A 22,705-nucleotide genomic window follows, 5' to 3' on the forward strand; every position below is an offset into this window, starting at 1 on the left:
GTAATTTTTTAAAATAGTTTTTCTAAATGTGCAGTAGGCCTACTTTGCCACTTTTAGAAAAAAAATCCTAAAATTGAATACAGGATTTTGTCGAAAATATCTTTTTTGTATACGATCAATATGTGATATACATATACTGTGTATTGCGTTTCATGGAGTCCGCATAGTAATCCAATTGTGAACATTTTGGCCATTCCACGTATTTGTGTTATAGTCAATTTATGATTTAAGATAGGACATTATAATTATTCAATTTCTTAATTTACCCTTATTATAATGCATTGTTATTTATATTTTTATTTTATGAATCTTCTTTTCTTTGCCTTTCCCCTCATTGTTCATTCTCCATATTAACGGTTTCTGTCCCTCATGTGTGGCAGTAAGTTAGAACAAACCCTTAACTTTGACTAAACTAGTTAATACTATATTAATTTTGTCTTTATTTCGAAAGATGCGTTGTTATTTTGATAACGAAAGGTTCATGCACGACAGTGACAGTTTTTGTAAAATTCATAATAATTATAATTTTCATAATAAAAGTTCTAGTAATAGCGTCCTCTGTTGTTTTTGAGGGTCTTGTTTATTTCATTATTTGGCTATACCCTCTATGCCATCGAGGGATTCCACCAATCAGCCATTTTATCAGGAAGTCGAACTGCGAACGAACACACACAGCCGAGTGATTTTTGTCGATTTCCGGGTTTTGGGTGGACCATCAATGCATCCGTAGACGTTTAGCATGATATCATATCTAGGCTAGGCCTATGGTTAGCATCAATTTACTATACGAAGTCTATTTAAACAAAGTTCTATAGGTAAGGCATTGCTTATATGGATAAGAATTAAAGAAATAACCGACATTTGTAATTTCGTTCTATTTTCTGACGGAAAATCAGTCTTTTTGTAGGAATGATCTTTAAAAATATAAGGCTTGGCTAGGCCTAGGCCTAGCTCCTACTGGTCTAGTAGGCCTATCTAGAGGGCAGCACAGTCTCTAGTAGGTCTAGGCCTAAACGAGACACCTAGGCTAGGTGTCTCGTTTAGGCCTAGTCTTGTCAAGGTACTTAACCTTAGATAGCTGAGCGAGAGCTTAGGTCTTGTCTACTAGGCCTAGGCTAAACTAAAGTAGTATGCCTGGTAGCTTATCTCTCTCTGACCAATCCAATCCAGACCAAATGATAAAATAAAATAATTTTTTTATTACTCTGTACTTTTTATAAGAGTCTTTTGACAAAAATAATACTTAAACATTTATTAGGGTTAGGCCTAGCCTATCATTGTTTTGATTTAATGTGTGGATTATCTCCCAAGGGATACGAAGTAGTACTGTTCAGTAGCCTCAATATATACTGTAAGCCTGATCCAGGGATGGGTTGTTATATAGGCCTTCACTAGGTAAACAAAAGGAGTGTCCTTGTCACTACCAATTGTTAATTGCTAGTCACCAGTGTCCAGTATTAACGAAAATGGAATTCTCTTTAATTTTTTTTAATTTTTAATGCCAGTGTGTTGAAATTATATTGTTCTTGATGTTCCTGCTGTGTATTCTACTTTTTGAATGTTTTTTTATTTTCTACAGTTAGTAAAATTAGTGTTACTGTGGGTTTAGTGAAGATGGGACTGGTACCTAGAGCATAACAGTTGGGAGGATATCTGCTTGAATGTGGGTGGATACTGTACTTACAATATACTGTGTATGAGTGGTACTATATGAAGCTTATTGACACTACTTAACTGGTGTATTGTTTTTGCAGGCTTTTATTTTAGTAAACAAAATGAGAATTCATTAATTTGAATTAAAGTAAATTGTTTAGTTTCTCTAAAACTGTTCAACCCCATAGCCAGAGTGGTGTCGGGAGAAAACTTTTGTGGAAAACGAACCTTTCTTTAAAAATCTTTGCTACTGTACGTGCTTGGAGCACTGCTTTCTCAGTGTGTTTCGATTGGGTAAAATGTTTAACAGTATGTCTTACAGTATTGATATTCTGACAACTAAATATGTGTGTTGATGTGTACATTAGGAATGCAATGGTTTTTACCTACCATTGGTTGGCACTAGGTATCGTACACTGATTTCATATAAACATCTAAAATATTCTGTTGATTGAATACAGTTAGTAGAAAAAGGTCAACTTGTGGAAACAGATGATGAACCTGATTAATTACAGAAACAGAAAGAAACATGGATAACTTAGAGAAACATGGTTACCTACAGAAACATATTGATACCTTACACTTACAGCAAAAGGACACTTTGCAGAAACCGACCTAATTTGCAGAAACAGATCTTGAACGGATGGATACCTTGCAACATGGATACCTACTGTAAGTTGCAGGAAGAGATCTTAAACACATAGATACCTTGCAGAAACAGATCTTGAACAGATGGATACAGATCCTGCAAACAGATCTTTAACAGGTTGATACTTGACAGAAACATATCTTGAACAGATGGATACAGTACCTTGCAGAAACAGATCTTTAACAGATGGATACAGTACCTTGCAGAAACAGATCTTTAACAGATGGATACAGTACCTTGCAGAAACAGATCTTTAACAGATGGATACAGTACCTTGCAGAAACAGATCTTTAACAGATGGATACAGTACCTTGCAGAACAGATCTTTAACAGTTGGATACAGTACCTTGAAGAAACAGATCTTTAACAGATGGATACAGTACCTTGCAGAAACAGATCTTTAACAGATTGATACAGTACCTTGCAGAACAGATCTTTAACAGATGGATACAGTACCTTGCAGAACAGATCTTTAACAGATGGATACAGTACCTTGCAGAAACAGATCTTTAACAGTTGGATACAGTACCTTGCAGAAACAGATCTTTAACAGATGGATACAGTACCTTGCAGAAACAGATCTTTAACAGATGGATACAGTACCTTGCAGAAACAGATCTTGAACAGATGGATACAGATCCTGCAAACAGATCTTTAACAGGTTGATACTTGACAGAAACATATCTTGAACAGATGGATACAGTACCTTGAAGAAACAGATCTTTAACAGATGGATACAGTACCTTGCAGAAACAGATCTTTAACAGATGGATACAGTACCTTGCAGAAACAGATCTTTAACAGATGGATACAGTACCTTGCAGAAACAGATCTTGAACAGATGGATACAGATCCTGCAAACAGATCTTTAACAGGTTGATACTTGACAGAAACATATCTTGAACAGATGGATACAGTACCTTGAAGAAACAGATCTTTAACAGATGGATACAGTACCTTGCAGAAACAGATCTTTAACAGATGGATACAGTACCTTGCAGAAACAGATCTTTAACAGATGGATACAGTACCTTGCAGAAACAGATCTTTAACAGATGGATACAGTACCTTGCAGAAACAGATCTTGAACAGATGGATACAGATCCTGCAAACAGATCTTTAACAGGTTGATACTTGACAGAAACATATCTTGAACAGATGGATACAGTACCTTGAAGAAACAGATCTTTAACAGATGGATACAGTACCTTGCAGAAACAGATCTTTAACAGATGGATACAGTACCTTGCAGAAACAGATCTTTAACAGATGGATACCTAAGTTGAAAGAATAGCTCTGGCATAAACCGATACATTTTATAAATAAATTTTGAAAAAAGCAGAAATTAAAGGTAATTTAGTAAATTAGATGGAAGATGGACATTCCAGTACTTGTTTACAGATGGATATGGTGTAAATGTACTTTTTACAATGTTCAGAACAACTGGTAGAGCATTTCAGTAAACATGCTACTGTACTAATAAATGGATAACTACCTTATATTTCGGTGTATAAGTCGCACTTTTGACACGCAAATTTGACCTCTAAATTAAGGGTGCGTCTTATACACCGAACATAAATGCCTCACTACACAGAGTGTACATATCGTCACCTCGTTGGCTAGGCTAGGCCTAGCTACAGTGTACTAACGTAATGGCAACCTGCTTCTGCCTAGTTTTCAAGGCATTTTAGCGTGATGTTATACTAAATATGATGAAAAGATTTGTTTATTATGGAGCTGTTTTAGGCGCTCCGATAAAATTTCATTTGTAAACGTTTACGATTGGAATAGTATTTATTTATAGTTATACGCACGATCGCCGACCGCCGTACCCCCAGCGCAAGCCCTTCTTGGCGGCCACATCTTGTACGGTATTCGACTAGTATATTCTCCAGATGATTATAGCATGGACCTAGCGTACACACTTCTCGAATAAATAGATACTAATCGAATACGATTGTCCGTGAAAACGTGCGCCCTCTTGAAATGATCGAGCGTTACACACACGGTCATGCACTCGATGTTGCGGGTGCGAAACTCATGAATAACAAGTTAGAAACAACTTGTTGAGGCTGGCCGCGGCCGAGCCTAGGTAAGAAAAACCCTAAATAAAGGACGCTGTTGTAGATATAACAAAATATATTATTACAATAAGATTGATTACAATATAAAAAAAACATTGTTTTGATGAAATATAAGGTGCGTCTTATACATCGACGATATAAAAAATACCGATATTTTACTCTCAGTTAGGGGGTGCGTCTTATACACAGGTGCGACTTATACAGTACACCGAAATATACGGTACAGTATTTGCCAAACAACATTTTTATGATTTAATTTATTTTCTGTTTTTGCACTGTCAAGTTAGTACAGGAATATTTTAAAAATGTGAATTTCATGGTGGTTTGTTTCAGCAAATGGTTCATTAGGCAAGGAGATTTAAATATTGTCTGCTACATAGCTGCACGCTACACCAGAGATCAGATCACAATGGGGTCAACAATATTTGATTGTTTAAACTGTTTTGGTTGCTAAATGTCCATTATGTTATTGTTAATGATGGATATTTAAGTGTTTACCACGCATGATGTTAATCCTACTGTAGCAATCAGAGGGGGTGGGTGCTACTGTATACAGTAAGACAAACAGTAGGGTTGATGCTAGCTATGAATTTGTGTGGGTGCTTAAAATTATGAGTGAGTACAGTGTTGAAAGGTTTTAAGAGTTTGGGTTGTGCTTGAAAAAACATGGTATGCATACAGACTATTCCATAAGAGTACAGTACACATTGCAATTTAAACATTGTTTTTGGTAAATTAGAATGTTTTACAGTAGGTCACCTTTTGAGATTTTAACAATTGCAAATTTATTGTTTGTCATGTTTCAACCAGGCAATAAACAGTCCTACCAAAACTTTCTAAGGAACATGGGGCCTGTTCGTAGGGGTTGAAAATACCAGCTTATTCCCGATTTCCGTTCGCGTGATCCAATTAACTTTTGCCTCAGGCTACAAAAAATTCGAGGTAAAATGTTCACCAAATTTGCAGGTTATTTCAGCGTTAATCCAATTATACTAGGCCTTCGAGGATAATAAATCTCCGATAGAGGCAATGTGTCAAATTTTGACAAACGTTCGCTGCCTAGGCCCGTTATTTCTCCTACGAAGCTCTTCCATACACGCTTCGAGAGCGATCGTCAGCTGGTGCTGTCCTTGTTGGTGTAGACAGACCGCTTAGTAGGCCTAGCTGGTCGGGGAGCCGCTGGTCGGTGGTGTTTCCGTCGTGTAACATTGGGCTCAAATTCTTCGTCAATGAGTAAAATAATGGTCGTCAGGAGAAGGCATATTTCGGCAGGATTATCGGCGTTAAGAGGCATAAGGTTTGTCGCAAGGATAAGCAGTGTAAAAGGTAGTAAGTAATTGTTATTGTAAAGAAAGATCGCGAGTAAAAAATATACAACACGAAACTAGCGTGCGAAAATGGGGTCGTAGGTTGTAAAGACAACTGACCTTAAAACGTAATTTCCGGTTTGTGATTCGTCGATTAAGCATTTAAGCGGTTAAATATTTCAAGTACGAACAACGCTCAATTTATAACCCGAGGCATGGGTGAAATTAAGCGCTTATTTTAACCACCGTACGAACACGACCATGGAGCCTGATACCGACAATAGTCTCCTCCTGTCAACAATAGTCTCCTCCTGTCACATGTGTTAATTGGTTCACTTGATGTGGCAACTTAAATTCTATAAGTCCAACCTCAAGCAACAAACAAATTAGCATTATATTATAATGATGTATCTTCACAGTACAGTGTATGTTACAGGGTGGAGTTTGATTACTTCCTGAGACTAACTAACTGTTGTATTTTATTGTTTATTTTAGAATGGTCTGTCATCTAACATAGTGGATTGTTGACATTGAGTTGTGTAAGAAGTCAAAGGTATAGTAAGCTTTATAAATATTGTTATGTATTTGAGCACAGTAAATGTAAAGATACTGTAGGGGAATTTATTACGATACACTATATTCGGCTTATCATTTCTCTTTTCTTTACGGCATTGTTATAAGACAGCAACACAATTTCCAAAAATGGGATGAATAACGTTTCCTTGTATCCTTGTAATTTGGTCGCATTAAATTTACAGACCAATGTGTGCGTTTTCTTATGCTTTATAGTCCTAACTAACAGTACACTATTTTTAAAATGAAATGCATCATTTTAATGCATTAAACATACTGTACAGTACTTAAACAAGTTTATAAAGGTCAGCGAAATCCTCTGAACAGCGGCTATTTTTTTAACCAATTCCCTACTCGTCTCGAATAAAGAACTGGTTTATAATATCCAAGAAAAACCACCTCCAAAATTAAAAGCGCATCCACCTCGAAACCATGCCGATATTTTTGGCTCTTTAAAGGCCAGGTACTGGCAAAAAATTTCTATTGATCATACATTCCAATAATTATCGATCTATAGTTTCCCCTATGTTTCATAATTTTTGGGATTTTATTTGTGTTAACAGGAGCTTTTTGAAAATTAGCACTTTCATATCAGTGGGGGGATAGTTCAAATTACACAGTAAAATCTCTATTCTTTTGTACACAAATTTTGAAAATAGAGAGGCATTTTAAAAAGCTATGAAAAATAAACTGTGTGGTAAAAAATGTTATCAGATGACTAAATATAGGTAATATAACTTGAATTTTACATTTCTGGTATTTTTATTCAACTTCAGAATTTTATTTTCATGCTATAGCAAAAATTATCCACCGTATATCCACCATCTTTTTTTCACCTTCTAGGGAGTCACCAGACATGTTATTACATTATGCTAACTACCTAACTACTGAAAAAAAGTCTTTCCTGTTTTTTTTTGGCAGAATTTTGCCAAATTTTGTATTTGACCATATTAGGGAAAATTCATGGTTTTTCGTCTTGATTTCTGTTACAAATATTTGATTTATGTACAATTAACCAGATATTATATTTAAAATTCATGCCTGTACCTGAGCTTTAAGTATGGTAACCAGTGCCCCTGCCTTAATCGCTCGGCGATTTTACTCGCATTGTGGTTGCAACATATTTCTCATATAATTCAAAGGAATCCAACAAAGTCTCTCCTTATTTGTACAGTAGATGTGTAGGTGTTAACTATACAGTAGGTTAAAATATATTACACTTTGTATTCATGGAAAAGTATAGGGGTTTCCTCTGAATAGAGGTACAGTATCGGTCTTTCTATAAGTATTTAATACACAATACGTATGTTGTTATTGTTAATTAATGTTTTCAACAGTGAGGAAATGTAAGAGTTTGAAATAACCAAATGTATATAAAGGGACCTTTGTTATATATTGTTTACAAGTTAGTATTATTATTAAGGCAGTTTGATATTAGTATTACAGGAAGTGATTATTAGTATTGTGTACTGTACTGTAGTTATTTTCTTTTAAAAAAAATTTAGTTTTGTTTAAATTTATAAACTAGAAAGCCACTCCGAGAGTGCATACCTCTGCCTACTGTAAAATTCTCCTACATAAGATTTCTCCGGTAAAAAAAAAAATATATATATTTGTGTGTGTCTTAATGCTGTTTGTGATTTAGGCTAATTTCACTACAAGCATGTGTATGCGAGTTTGGTGTAATGGTTATGTAACAAGCCTTTCAATTAACAATAGCTTCAGTTGACTAACAATAGAACAGCAACGCGAAAATCAAACGAGTAAATTTGAAAAGAAAATAGGTTTCTTAAACTACTGGGGCATAAAAAAACTTGAACATTAAATCAAATTATGTTTTAAAATTACAAATCACAAATTATAACTCTTGCCTCTTGTACAAAAATGAAGTTTTTTGGACAAGTAGTTCTCGAGAAAATGCAATTTCAGTATACTTGTTACTTTAAGACTGCTCGCCGGCTTTTGAAAAATTCTGTCCTATCTTTTAACACTAGCAGGTCTGAAAAGTATACTAAAAAGTGGTCCAGAATTGGGACAATGGTCCCAAAATTTAATGGAATGGTCCTTGACCACATATCTATCTGTATATTCATTTTGGTAAAGATCTTGTAATTACTTTTTGAGTAATCCTGCAAACAAACAAACAAACACACGCTACCGATTACATATACCTCCTTGGCGGAGGTAAATTATTATTGGTTTTAAACAAGAGCACAACAATCAATATACTTAACTTAGGATTCAAGAACTATCTACATTTGCTCGCCACTGCTGGACGGCAAGGAAATCAAAATATTACAGAAACCAAGTATTGTCGATGATATTAACAATAACATTATTAATATAATTTTTTTAATGTAAAAATATGTGACTAATAATAATATTAAGGCAATTAATATTAAAACGGGAACTTTGGCATTTTTTGCTTATTGTCACCCAAGCTACAGTACAACAAGTTGTCTACTTTACCATGACAATCTGTTGCACTGCTTTTCAAAAAGAATTTTATTTTTAGGCAGAAATGTGTTTTAAAACACTAGTACTACTGTATACTAGTACAGATATAAATTCAAATTTGATAATTATATGAATGATACGATAGTACAGTATTTATTGTAATTTGATTGAAAACACAAACTCAAATCACAACATTCACGGTCAGTGTAAAGTAAGCTAAATGTGAACTTCAATATAGTTACGGTAAAGTTATTTCCTGGTTTCAGCCTATACTGTAGACTAACCACTTACTACTACTGTACTACAGTAGGTAGTTTTAGTTTACAATGGTTATCTGTTTGCTAGTCTTTTGTCGCTAACAGTAACACTTACAGTTTTTGTATGCTGCTTCATTGATCATGATTATAACTTGCATTGATGTTCTGACTGCGATTAAATTCAAAATCTTCTTCTTTTCATTCAAGGCAAAACACAAAGTACTGATACCAATGAACCTAATAATTGGTAATTCATTGTGGTATATAACTTTTTTGTATTTTGCATTTAAATAATAAAACTTCCATTTACAGATACTTAACTTCGTAGGAATACGATAGCTTTTCCACAATCTCCATGGACTTGTTCCCAGTTGGTATTGTTTTGAGAAAGCAATATCCAGGAGACAATATTTTGCAATGAGTGTTCTGTACTGTGCTCTATTAACAATGTAACAAGCATATGACATGAATCGACCGACGGCTAAACTTCTTAATTGAAGGACTATTTACTCATGTTTCATAAAGGAGTTTAAGGAGTTGATTCCTCAAATTTCATTTATTAGCAAATTCAAACTTTCAAAAGGTTCTATGATGTTCTAGGATTTTTGAATGCAATTTTGATGACTTAAATTTTTGATTGTACAACATGGTTACTGTACAGTTAGTGATACAAGTCGTACTGTTACAATTCTGAAAATAGAAACTACATTGTACTTTTGTTATATTCAGTTATGATCTTCTGTTGATACATCAATATACAGTAGTACTGATAGCGAGTTGTATTGAAAGGAAATATTAAAAACCTTTCTAATCCAGTCTAGGCTGCTATTTTACCATCATGTACTCTAGACAAGTCAAGATGTGAGAGGATTATTGTACCACAAGAAATCTAATAACAATTATAATCTTTAGAATCAAAAAGGCTTGGACATTGAAACAATCTGTGCCTTGACAAAAAATTGTCATTGATTCAAAATCAGAACAACGATTTCATGTGAATTAATAAAATTTTAACGACATCCATTGAAGTTAGGTTTACAGTTTTTGGCCGAAAACACTTTATTGAATGCTATCAGCACTTTATTCCATTACCAGTAATCACAAATAAATATTTGATAATGTTGAATATTGAATTCAAGTGTGCATACTGTACATTAAATAGCGTTTGTTCAGATTAGTTTTTTCTAAAATTTAGATGACATTAATTTCATCTTCAATCCGTGATGAATTGGACATTGCTGTTAGTGTTAAAATTCTTACAGTAGTTGACGTCAGTAAGCAATCCGTTAAGGATGATCTGTTTAGAAGAAGTGCTTTACTTAGTTACAAGTACTCACTTAGTATTAAGTTCCATTTTTGATAACATTTTTAATGTTCCAGATAGCATTAATTTATTATAGAAACTAGTTTCCTTGGGAGGAGGTTTGTAGAACAAAGCTAAATGGTCGTCGTACTGTACTGTACAAATCTGTTCAAAATATTATTTAGTAAGAGTAAGACCACATGAATCAGAAAACATTTTTGTTATTGTTTGTTTATCTCAATAACAATAATTTTATGGGATGTCTAGCAATGTAGAATCCTAGAAATTACGTTCTTGCATACAGTACTCTCTATATGATGAAATTTAGGTGTAGTAGTGCGAGTAGGACTACAGTAGCATATCAAATGGTCAATTTCTGCGGCCATATTCCTTGTTGACCTACCGTATATTTCGGTGTATAAGTCGCACTTTTGACACGCAAATTTGACCTCTAAATTAAGGGTGCGTCTTATACACCGAACATAAATGCCTCACCACACAGATTGTACATACTTTATAGGCCTAGGCTATCGTCACCTCGTTTGCTAGGCCTGAGTAGGCTAGTCCTAGCTACAGTAACTAACTAACGTAACGGCAACCTGCTTCTGCCTAGGCCTAGTTTTCAAGTTATTTTAGCATGATGTTATACTAAATATGATGAAAAGATTTGTTCATTATGGCGCTCCGATAAAATTTCATTTGTAAACGTTTACGTCGTACGATTGGAATTTACTGTATTTATACAGTAGTTATACGCACGATCGCCGTACCCCAAGCGCAAGCCCTTCTTTTGGTGGCACATGGTGTACGGTATTCAACTAGTATATTCTCCAGGTGATTATAGCATGGACCTAGCGTACACACTTCTCGGATACATAGATACTAATCGAATACGATTGTCCGTGAAAACGTGCGCCCTCTCGAAATGATCGAGCGAGGCTAGCCCACACACGTGCGTGTTACACACACGGTCATGCACTCGATGTTGCGGCGAAACTCATGAATAACAAGTTAGAAAGAACTTGTTGAGGCTGGGCGCGGCCGAGCCTAGGTAAGAAAAAACCTAAATAAAGGACGCCGTTGTAGATATAACAAAATATATTATTACAATAATATTGATTACAATTTAAAAAAACATTGTTTTGATGAAATATAAGGTGCGTCTTATACATCGACGATATAAAAAATACCGATATTTTACTCTCAGTTGGGGGTGCGTCTTATACACAGGTGCGACTTGTACACCGAAATATACGGTACATGCAAAATTGAACTGTGTTGGAGTCCACTTTTATCCCATCTATTAAAGATAACGATTTAAAAGCAACAGTCCATTTCACAGTATTCTTGTTGGCTTCTCAACTTGATGTGGTCACTTGAATGAAGTATAAAAAGCTATTGCAACAATCACGGGTGAGCTGATTAAGGTACCTGTACTGTAAAGTCAAGCAAAGGCTTACAGTACAGTTAGTACTCTGCCTGTACAGTAGCGTCAAAATGTTCAAGGTACACCGGTAAAAGCATAGGAAATTACTGGTAACAGTTTTCCTGTAATTGTTTCTTTCTACCTGTTTAGTTTTAGCATATATTACATGACAATTCATTATGGAGTATTCTTCTACCTACCTTTATGACAATTAAATTACAATTAGGCCTTGTCTGCACTATCAAACTTTTATGTGAAAAATTTGATGTGCTGATATTGACATCATGATATCATATCACTATCAGTATCATACAGTATTTAGGGATATCACTACCATATTTGGGACATCACATTTATTTTGTCTAACTAGTTTGATAGTGTTGACAGAGCTTTTGAACTGCTCATTTGTCCCTTCATTTACATCATACTGTAAAGTTTCATCTAACAATTGTTCATTCACATATTGTGATTAAACTTAAATGGTGCAAGTCACTACTAATACCATGAATTTAGCTTGACTGCTTTGAATTTATTCTCGATTAGTACATTATATGATTATTTGAATTGATAAAATCAGCATGATCGGATAAGTCAAGCAAACCCACTCGTCTACCCAGCCGATTACAGTTACTGTTTAAGCTTACTGTATGTGTTTGGCTTATTTCGCAGTGTTATCATTAAATATGCATCATTCATTACAGATAACAATTGAATTATTTTTATTGATGAATTAATAATTTGTAGCTCTGTAAAATTACTACTACTGTATTGGGAGTTGATAAGAGTGATTGTTCATCTTACTAAATGAACTTTGAACCTCGTACAGGCTTACAGTTTACACAAAGAATATCCATTCTAAGATCTTTATACAGTCTCTCCTCCCATGAGTAGTACAGTCTGAGATATTAAACCTGATGGAGAGAGATTAGTTCGCTAATATCTTATAGGTGACCAAACCTTCTAATCTATTGTCTTTCCTGTATGGCCAACTAAGCAATATATTCTCAACAATAGATTAATAATTAGTACTTGAATGTAATATTCTCAACATTTTAGTGCGAACTTTGTTCCAATAAGACTTAATATACTATACAATTAAAAATCTCACAAAAAAAATAAAATATTGAATGCAATTGTTTCCAACACCACTCCTATCCCTTATCCATGTTAGCTTCATGTTTGTTATTATCCTGGCCATTTTTTGAATCAATCATGTATGGAAACATACTTCCATAATGCAGCTAATATACAGTAGTATTAATCAGCGTTGTGTCTTGACCTACATAACCGGGTACCCATTTATACACCTAGGTGGAGAGAGGCAATGTAAGGATACAAGCCATGTGGCAAAAGTTGAATTCAAACTCACAATCTTAGTAATCCAATAAGTATGCAGTAAACAATTTAAAAGGGAAAGATAGAAACTGGAAAGATAGAAAACAGCAATAATAATTTTAATAAAAAGTGCAAATGTACTATAGTATATTGTCAATAGATTAAAATTACATTTACATAAAATGAATTGATTGTAAAGTATTATGACTAAAGGGAAGTAGTCATAACACCTAAACCAGTACTGTACCATTAAAAGCATACTGGTATAAACAAATACATCCATTTTTAAAGTGTTTGATCTTGATACAACTCTCTTATTAATGCTGTAAATTAATTTCACTTAATAACCTATACTTGTTGAGTAGGTGGTTTGCATAGTTGCCGATGATGATTTTATTTTCTAATAGAGATGTTTATTTTGATATGCACTTTAAAGTCACAAACGCTGACATGTTGTCAATTCAACGCTCTCCCAGCTAAATTATTTTAACTGTGGTGATGTACAGTATTGTGGTTGGAAATACTGTATAGTATGGCTATGATTTGTCCATTTTGTTTGGTCATTGTCTTGAAATCCAGCTTTACAACATTTATTTACTGTACCTACAATGAAAAATACTGCCCTCAATAGTTTCTTATGATTCTACAATGAGTACGATTCTAGACGTCCTTTCACCATTTCCATCAGTCTATTCATGAATTGTGGCACATGCGGCATTCCATACATTCAATTGTGTTTTAGTCGGTGGCAGTTTCAGTTAAAGATTATACAGTTTTCTATTTATCTCACAGGATGTGTAATGACCCACAGGAAGTAAATCAGTAAGAATTTGACCCAGAGGAAATATTAAACATGTTGGATTACATGTCTGTATTGATAGTGTAATTACAGTTTCTACAATCCAAAACTATTTTCACATTGATTACTAAATGTTTTAAGTTTCAATTAACATGTAACTGTATTTATACATTTTTAGAAATAGAGAGTGAAATGCGAAGATAATTAGACATAAATAGCATAACATATATTACAGTATTGAGTAAAATATTATTTAAGCTAAGATATGCTGATGGTCACACTTTTAAAATAAATTGAGATAATATCTTTTCACATTTCAACTCATAATATTTTAATCTGAAAAGCTATGTTATTGTTTTCACACAATTTTATTGAATTCTGGCTGAAGATGTTGTCTACAGTATCATTCTCTGATATTATTGGTTAGTCCAATACAAGAGTGATCTCACACACTCGGGCAACGACCCGGAATATCTCAAATTTACCTCATAACACTGAATGTTTGTCAGTTGACGAAAATTACGATGACATAACCACCAACCGATTTTATTTTGAGCAATAATTAGGATGCAACATTGTCATTGTTTACTAACAACCATTTTTCGAAGAATAGGCCTACAGTATTATTCTTTATATACAGGTAGTTACTGTTTAGAAATAATATAATATAATATAATACAAATAAACAAAACCAATACCAGATAAATTATTCTATACATAAATATATTAATATTTGTTATAGTCTACTGTATTGTACAATAGGGTCAATTATAATTTGAAATAGTATACCTAGGTAGTAGTATCCCTATTAAGGGCATACTTTTGAGAGCCAACAAAAGTGTCTCCTTATTACAAGCATCCCATGCTTAGGGGTGTCCCCTGAATTGGAATTGGCTGTTACGTATTGTTAAAAAAATATTTCCCCTCATTTCTTTCATGGAAAACCCTACCTAGGGTGTCCCAAAGGAGGGGTTCTAGTGATACTAGTTAAATTACATTGCAACACCCTGTACTCGAAGCCTTGTCTTTAAGGCGCGCGAGTGCGATCACTCACTTAACACTCCTCCTAAACTGCCCTTGAGGAGTGCAATTTACAACACGCTTAATTTTGGTAAACTTCTACTACACACCAAAATATAAAGAGCACACCTACAGCACCCCTGAATATATTAAGGAGCGCAATTTGTAGCACACCTATAATTTTCAAAAGACAAGGCCTGTACTTGAGCAAGTGTACATACAGTATGAGTATGACAACTGTTCAAAAGACAAGGCCTGTACTTGAGCAAGTGTACATACAGTATGAGTATGACAACTGTTCAAAAGACAAGGCCTGTACTTGAGCAATTGTACATACAGTATGAGTATGACAACTGTTCAAAAGACAAGGCCTGTACTTGAGCAAGTGTACATACAGTATGAGTATGACAACTGTTCAAAAGACAAGGCCTGTACTTGAGCAAGTGTACATACAGTATGAGTATGACAACTGTTCAAAAGACAAGGCCTGTACTTGAGCAAGTGTACATACAGTATGAGTATGACAACTGTTCAAAAGACAAGGCCTGTACTTGAGCAATTGTACATACAGTATGAGTATGACAACTGTTCAAAAGACAAGGCCTGTACTTGAGCAATTGTACATACAGTATGAGTATGACAACTGTTCAAAAGACAAGGCCTGTACTTGAGCAATTGTACATACAGTATGAGTATGACAACTGTTCTGCTTCAATAATTTATTATTAATTATTCTCCTAATCTTCTGTACAACAAAAATAGAAAAAAAAAATCAATAATTTGCATATTATTAGTTGGTTCCTGTAACAACTTGTGGTTATTACTCAACATTATCCACACTTGTATTTCCTGCTTTTCCTACTGATTATAAGCTTAGGTCATGTTTTTTATTAGGATTAAACAACTGACATTAAATAGCTTATTATTAAAGTTGGTAGCACCTTATGTAATTAGGATTGTCGTGACAGGTCGCTTGGCTGAATAAACAGTAGCAAGGTAAATACAACTAATATCGGTGTTAGTCTGAATTAATTTACCTACCCTTCTTGAAAAGTAAGTGTACTAGGTTTCAAATGAAAGTGAAAGATAAAAAAACTTGTTCTATTGCAACCAATTTTTTGTTAAAATAAAACTGGCGTTGACATTGAGTTGACCTCAAATTCTACCTTCAAATTGAGATTGTTATTTTGATGGAAATTGTTTAGTGATGATACTAAATAAATTTGGGGTTTTAAAAACACTTTTTTAGAGGACATACAGTATCAATTTGCAAAAAGTATGTTTTTAAAGGATTTTGCCAAGGATTAGAGACTCTACTTCAGTGGTTTGGTATTAAACAATAATTTGTTTGGTTTTATCAACTGTAAATATAGGCATGTCAATACAACACAAATTCACCTGTAGGCCCATAAGTTTGAAATTTTAAAGGACTTTATTTACTTTACTATATTGTATAGTAATTTTAATTTCTGAAAATGCGTTATGTTGTGTCGTTTTTTATTAGCAATATAAATCACATTTAACAAAATCCTATTTTATTTATTCTTTCAGATACACCAACAGGGCTGTATCAAGTGAAATCATTGAGGCAAAGGTGACCGCTGGACGTGGACTATGCCACCACCTCCTCCGCCCCCTCCTGGACCTCCTCCGCCCCCAACTTTCAAGTCGGCAAATACAACTCCCCCTGTATTAAATAAAAATGAAGCAAAAAGCAGAAATAATTTATTAGGTGAAATACACAAAGGAGCAAGATTGAAAAAGACGGTGACAGTGGACAAAAGTAAACCAGTGTTAGGTAGGGCAACTTTGAGCTTGTTCAAATCACAGTTAGTATTCTACACGGCATATATCAACTGACTGACTATTTTGCAGAGGTCGATTCGTCCCAAAACAGCATTTATTTGTCAAGCAAAGCAAAATTTTAATTGTGGGATTATTACAAACTGGGCTAGCTTTACACAAGTATACATAATGAAAACAATAATTAACCAAGGCCTACAATATATTAATTGTTTTCACATTGGATCGTGGGACTGTAAGTTTTCTAGTCTAACATTCATCGCATTACTTGTGTTCATAAGCAAGACAATATTTGTCTCTCAGGGGTAAATGGTTACCTCTTAGGTTACTAGCTACACGTGTATGTGAGCCATGTTTGATCCAATACATAATTATTTAGTCTAGTTTTAAAAAAATACTACAGTACCTTAAGTTTAAAATATTAACAATAGAGAGCACTATTGAAATGTTCTCATGCATTATCATGCAATTCCCTGAATTGATTGGTCGATTTTTAAAGGGCTTAACAACATTAACATGTTTCTTTTTATCTATACAGATAAATAAATGTTCCTCCTGTTAACATGTTGTGTAATAATATTTTATAATGTTTTTTTAAAGAGCTTTTCCTCTTGTTAAGATTGAGTCCTCAAACAATCATTGCTTTAATTTTAAAAATCATTTTTCAGGAAATGCAAAACCTTCAGGAGGAGGCGGTGGAGGCGGCGGTGGTGGTTTTGGAGGCAGTTCAGGCAGTAGTGGTGGAGGCGGAGGCGGAGGTGGTTTTGGAGGCGGTGGTGGAGGCTTAGGTGGTCTATTTGCAGGAGGCATGCCACAGTTAAGAAAAACGGGTAATTTACCAGCAAATAGACAAAGTAATTTATGTTTTCTGTTTATATTATTTTTGTTTATCAATTATAGATTTAATTTTACAGAATTTTTATTTTTGGTTTATGTATTATTTTCTGTTTACATTTTATGTTATGTTACTTAATCTTATGTTTATATATTGTTTTTTATTTTAATTTTATTAAATCAAAACTAGCTACAGTCAAAATTTTAAAGCAGTCAAAAGAAAGAATAGATTTTTAAAATTGTTGCAAAATAATTGTTAATTTTTTCAGGTCCAGGCAGTTCTCCAAGGTCAAGAGGGCCACCTTCAGTTCCACGGTCAAACAGTAATGCTAGTACTGGGCCACCTGTTCCACGGTTCAACAGTAATACTAGTGCTGGGCCACCTTCAGTTCCACGGTCAAACAGTAGTGCTAGTACTGGGCCACCTTCAGTTCCACGATTCAACAGTAATAGTGGGCCAGCAGCACCAAAAATGGCTAATGGTCCACCACCTCCTCCTCCCAGCAGTCGTAGACCAGTGCAGAATGGAGCTAGGAATACAGGACCAGCTCGTCCTCCTCCAACAAACCGAATAAATAACTCTGCACCTCCACCACCACCTCCACAATCAAATAAAAATTTCCCACCTCCCCCACCCCCAGATAGACGCCCTATTTCAACGCATAATCAACCATTACCCCCACCACCTCCGCCCCAGGACAAAAAAAGACCAGTGAATGGTATAGGAAGGCCGCCACCACCACCTAGTAATCGAGGTCAGCCACCTCCCCCTCCATCAAGAGGATCATCAGTTTTAACAAATGGACCAGAAGTACCAAAAAGAGACACAAATAGGGGGCCTGAGAGGAGGCCGCCTCCAACGCCATCAAGAGCAAATGGACCCCCTCCTCCACCTCCACCATCAAGAACAGTGTCTACGGCGCCTAGGCCAGTAAACATGCCTCCACCCCCTCCCCCTCAATCGGCACGCCCGCCACCTCCCCCTAGCAGAGGCAGATCATCATCAACGTCTGGTCCTCCGCCACCCCCTAGAGCTAGGCCCAATTCTATAGCTGGACATCCAAATACAGCACCCCCACCTCCACCAAGTAGGGATAGTCGACCGCCTTTGACGCCTGCAACAAATAATGTAATGAATAATAATCGTGAGTATATTTATTTTGCTAGTTATACAATAGTCACAGATTCAATTAATAATGTACATGCATATTTTTTTAAGTCTTTATTTGGTCATTTTTATGAACACTATATTGACCAATCAGAGCTGAGATAATGTGATGATTCATGAAGATTTACAATGTACTGTAATACCATACTTTAAATTTTTATACCAGATTTATTCTTTCTAGTCATTTTATCAAGTGTCATGAAATAAACCTTTTTAAAGAAAATTGGACTATAAGACTATAAGTCTATTAGACATGTGTTAGGAATTTTTGTATCAAGTTACTGTAACTCTAAATTATATGGAAAGAAAGAAATTGTCCGGCCAATAACAACATAAAAAAAAGACAAACATTAATTAAAATATAACTGTGTCACTAAGTCTAAGAATTTGGATTTTAAACAATGCAATACTTTTATATGCAATCACTATAATGTTCCTTAGTATTTTGTAAATTGTAATAAAATGTTAAAAAAGAAATACTGTATGTTAAATGTAGATTTCAATGCTGTTTTACTTTAAAAACATGATTGTAACGAATAAAGTTTGATTTGAAAATGTGATTTTCTTAATACATTTACATTTTTTTTTTCCAGATCCTTTTGAAAGTCGTTTTAAATTCCGCTCTATAAAAGATTTACCACAACCAGAAGTTTACAAAAGTGCAGCAAAGACCTATCCTAGCAAATCAAGTAGACAAAGTTAGTATTGCATGCATGATTGTTTTATAATAAATGCTTCTATAGCCTATTTTACTGGATGAGGTAAAATAATATATATATATATATACATATGCATACATAGTATTACTTAAATTTAAACCATCTTTAAATTAATCGTCTAAAAATATAGAGCTAGCAGTAGAAATTAGTTTTATTTAAATTGTTAAATAGCTGCACCATAGTTAATTCTGACCAGTTACATACTTATAATCGGTAAACGTTTTCCCTATGAAATCTGCAACCAGCTTAGGGTTGGGCTATGTTTATTAAAAGGGATAAAGATATACAGTTAAACATGCTGTAAAGTGGACACACTCAGGGGCCCTGAAAAAGTGGCATCCTGAGAGTTTGCAGCTTACAAAAAGTTTGGTGGGAGTTCAAAGGTCAAATTTAGTTTCAAGTAAAATTTTTGCAAAACACAGTGGAAACTAGTCTTAGAATGATTCGATTGAACCGTGTTTGAATTCCAATTAATTGTCAATAATAGTTCTATCTGAAAGGTCAGTAAGAATAAGGTTACCCCTGAGTTTAAAATTATATCAATATGAAATGCAAGCATTTCAAAACTAAATTGATAAAACTTCTTTAACCCTTGGTAAATGGTAATAAGTAGAGGGTATTATAGCCTAGGATGTTAATTCCCCCATCTTAAGATTATAAAAAGACTAAAAGTCCTTCATTTATTTGTCCGGAACTTCAGAAGAAACAATGCTCTTGCCTATTTTAGTAGTAGCAGCACTGTACCTGGTTTCTAGGTTTCTCTAAGTCATAGCACTCTCTATACCACTACTAGCCTCATCAAGACTTAAAGCTCTATCTACACTATCAAACTTTATGTGACAAAATAATATGATGTGCCCATATATGGACATGATGATGCTATATTACTACCATATAAGCATATCACTACCATATCTGGGCACATCACACTTGTTTTGTCAAACTTGTTTGATAGTGTAGACAGAGCTTAATGAGAATGCATACGCTTATATTAGTGCTAGTCCTACAATCACTGTATACTATATACTAAATGATTGAAGTTTAGACTAACATTTCATACCATGTATTGTACAATAAAAAGTACTTCATACTATACATACTATTAGTGCTTCCTATACAGTATGTAGACTAACTACATTATATACATATTAAATAACCATTTAGTGCACATTAATTACTTACAAAATACGAGAGTAAATTTATTTCATTACAAGAAATATATATATCAGAATCTGTGCATATTATTATATTCTTTTAATTCAATATTTTACTAATTTACTTTATTTTGCTATTTACAATTTAAATATTTTTTTAACCATCTGTCTATTTAGCCGTTTCAGGATTAACGGTCAGCCGGGTTTGAACTTTGACATGGTTAACTGAACAATTGTAAAGCAAATTGTTTTAATTTATTATTTAAATATTTTTATTCAATTTAATTTTTTGTTTTTATTTCAACTAATTATTATTTTAAAATTTAATTTTATTTAAAACTTATTTTTTATTTTTGAAAACAAATTATTTGGCATGATTGCTTACTTTCACAAATTTTAAATTTGTTTCTGCTCAATTTGTGTTTAATAATACAATAAGTAATTCTATAAATATTTTCATATTATTTTGTTTGGGTTTTACCTTGCACCCATCAGAACCTCCCAATGAATTCCTAATAGATTATTATAGCTACCGTACTTGTTTGAATATGGGCATTTTGTGGGCTTCTGTTACTTTTATTCCATGAAAATCACAACACAAATTCACTCTAAAAGCTATCTAAAAAACTATTATTTATTAAATGGTATTCAAATAATGAATGTTATTACGAATATAAAACATTATTTGCGTTTCAGCTGCTCATGATCTGGGCCCTAGGTTTAGCCAGTGAGTGGTCATAGCCATTAGGCTACAAAACTAAATTAGACTAAAACAAAATTAACCAATCAGATAGTTCAGATACACAGTGTGTTATAATAGTTATCAGCACCCTTTAAACAAGCTTTTTAGTAATACAGTATAAGCTTCACAACAATTTGCTCGATATTCTTCAAGTGGGTAGGGTACGTTGCTAACTAAGGTAATGGTTTTTTAAAAATGAATTTATTTCTTGCTCATCTATGGTGCTCTTCTCAAAACATTGCATACATTTGTGGGATGACATTTCCTTCTTGTTGACTGGGAATCACTTTTTATCAATGTGTTAGGCGTTATGAGTGATGAGTATATGCCTTCTGAACTTGATATGAACGGTGAGTTTTACGTCGTCTATGTGCATGCTTTTACAATAATTGATATTTTTTTTTTGAGCTCTCATTGTAAAATTAGTCACATCTTTTTAAAAGGAGGGTCAAATCTTCGGTCGATGCCATGGAATACAGATGCATCATTTAGGAGTGGAGTTGTGGCTTGGTGGTTATGATGCTTGGCTACCACTCCATCACAAAAAAAAGCTGTTTGCTGTCCCAACAAGACGGTGATTCGCGGATTAAAATCTCTATTAATTATTTAAGATTTAAAAATCAGGCAAGCCAAAGCCATTACACAATCGAAAAAAAAAATTGTTACAAACACCTCAGTAGGCTATGTATTGCTGAATAGGTGTTCGACTCTAGCTCTACAATGTAGAAGAGGAGAATCCCATATGATGTAATGTTGTATGCGTCTTTATTTATTATTCTATGAGTTTGTTAATTGCCGAAGTCTCCGAGTAGCCAAATGATATATGTAGTTTGTTCGTATTTACCGTTTCACACACCGTTGAGTAAAAAACAACTTTATAGTACTTTCTCCTGATAATTTGTGTACTATCAATCTATGCGACAAAAACGATTGGTTCGAATAATCTTCTGCTTTGAACCAATCAGACCTAGAATCTATGTATGCCATGATAATTATTATTGTTTGTGATGTGACTTAATTTGCAATGAGGCCTCCTATACAGTAACCCATACAGTATGTTGCATGCATCTATATTTTTCTTAGTGTTTGTGCATCCATTGCATGTATAATAGTAAGTTTGCATGCTTTTCCACATGTTTTGTTGATTTTACTTTATCAGTCCATCTATTTGCTAAATTAGTTTTAATGTTGACATTTTATTGTACAGTATTTTTAACTCAATGTAAAAAGTTTACTGTAAAGACCTGTGAACTACGGTAAACATTCATTCTTACAGAAAATTCTTAGAAAAGTTTTCATCATGAACAGTAGAATAGATAAAATGTATAACAAAACAATTGATATGATACGGTTTTATTATTTATCAACTTATTGTTGATCCTTATCTGTAGTATAAACAGGTCCCCAAAAGACATCTACACA

General features: G+C 34.0%; 1 protein-coding gene across 4 annotated transcripts in view; it reads left to right on the forward strand.

Annotated features, from left to right (window-relative positions):
• Positions 1–625: 625 nt before the first annotated feature.
• Positions 626–22,705, forward strand: part of LOC140054892 (uncharacterized) — a 28,040-nt gene continuing 5,960 nt past the window's right edge. The window contains exons 1-7 of one of the 4 annotated variants that reach the window (XM_072100026.1): positions 626–815; positions 6,189–6,246; positions 16,415–16,661; positions 17,335–17,520; positions 17,770–18,645; positions 19,262–19,366; positions 20,719–20,776. In XM_072100026.1, the coding sequence (XP_071956127.1) occupies positions 16,478–16,661; positions 17,335–17,520; positions 17,770–18,645; positions 19,262–19,366; positions 20,719–20,750 (1,383 nt within the window). In that variant the 5' untranslated portion in view covers positions 626–815; positions 6,189–6,246; positions 16,415–16,477 and the 3' untranslated portion in view covers positions 20,751–20,776. Of the gene's footprint in view, positions 816–6,188; positions 6,247–16,414; positions 16,662–17,334; positions 17,521–17,769; positions 18,646–19,261; positions 19,367–20,718; positions 20,777–21,588; positions 21,634–22,705 lie in introns of all 4 variants that reach the window. The other 3 variants (XM_072100005.1, XM_072100009.1, XM_072100017.1) reach the window with 3 other exon arrangements.

Source organism: Antedon mediterranea, chromosome 1, assembly GCF_964355755.1.
Source record: "Antedon mediterranea chromosome 1, ecAntMedi1.1, whole genome shotgun sequence".
In the NCBI taxonomy this organism is placed as follows: Eukaryota; Metazoa; Echinodermata; class Crinoidea; order Comatulida; family Antedonidae; genus Antedon; species Antedon mediterranea.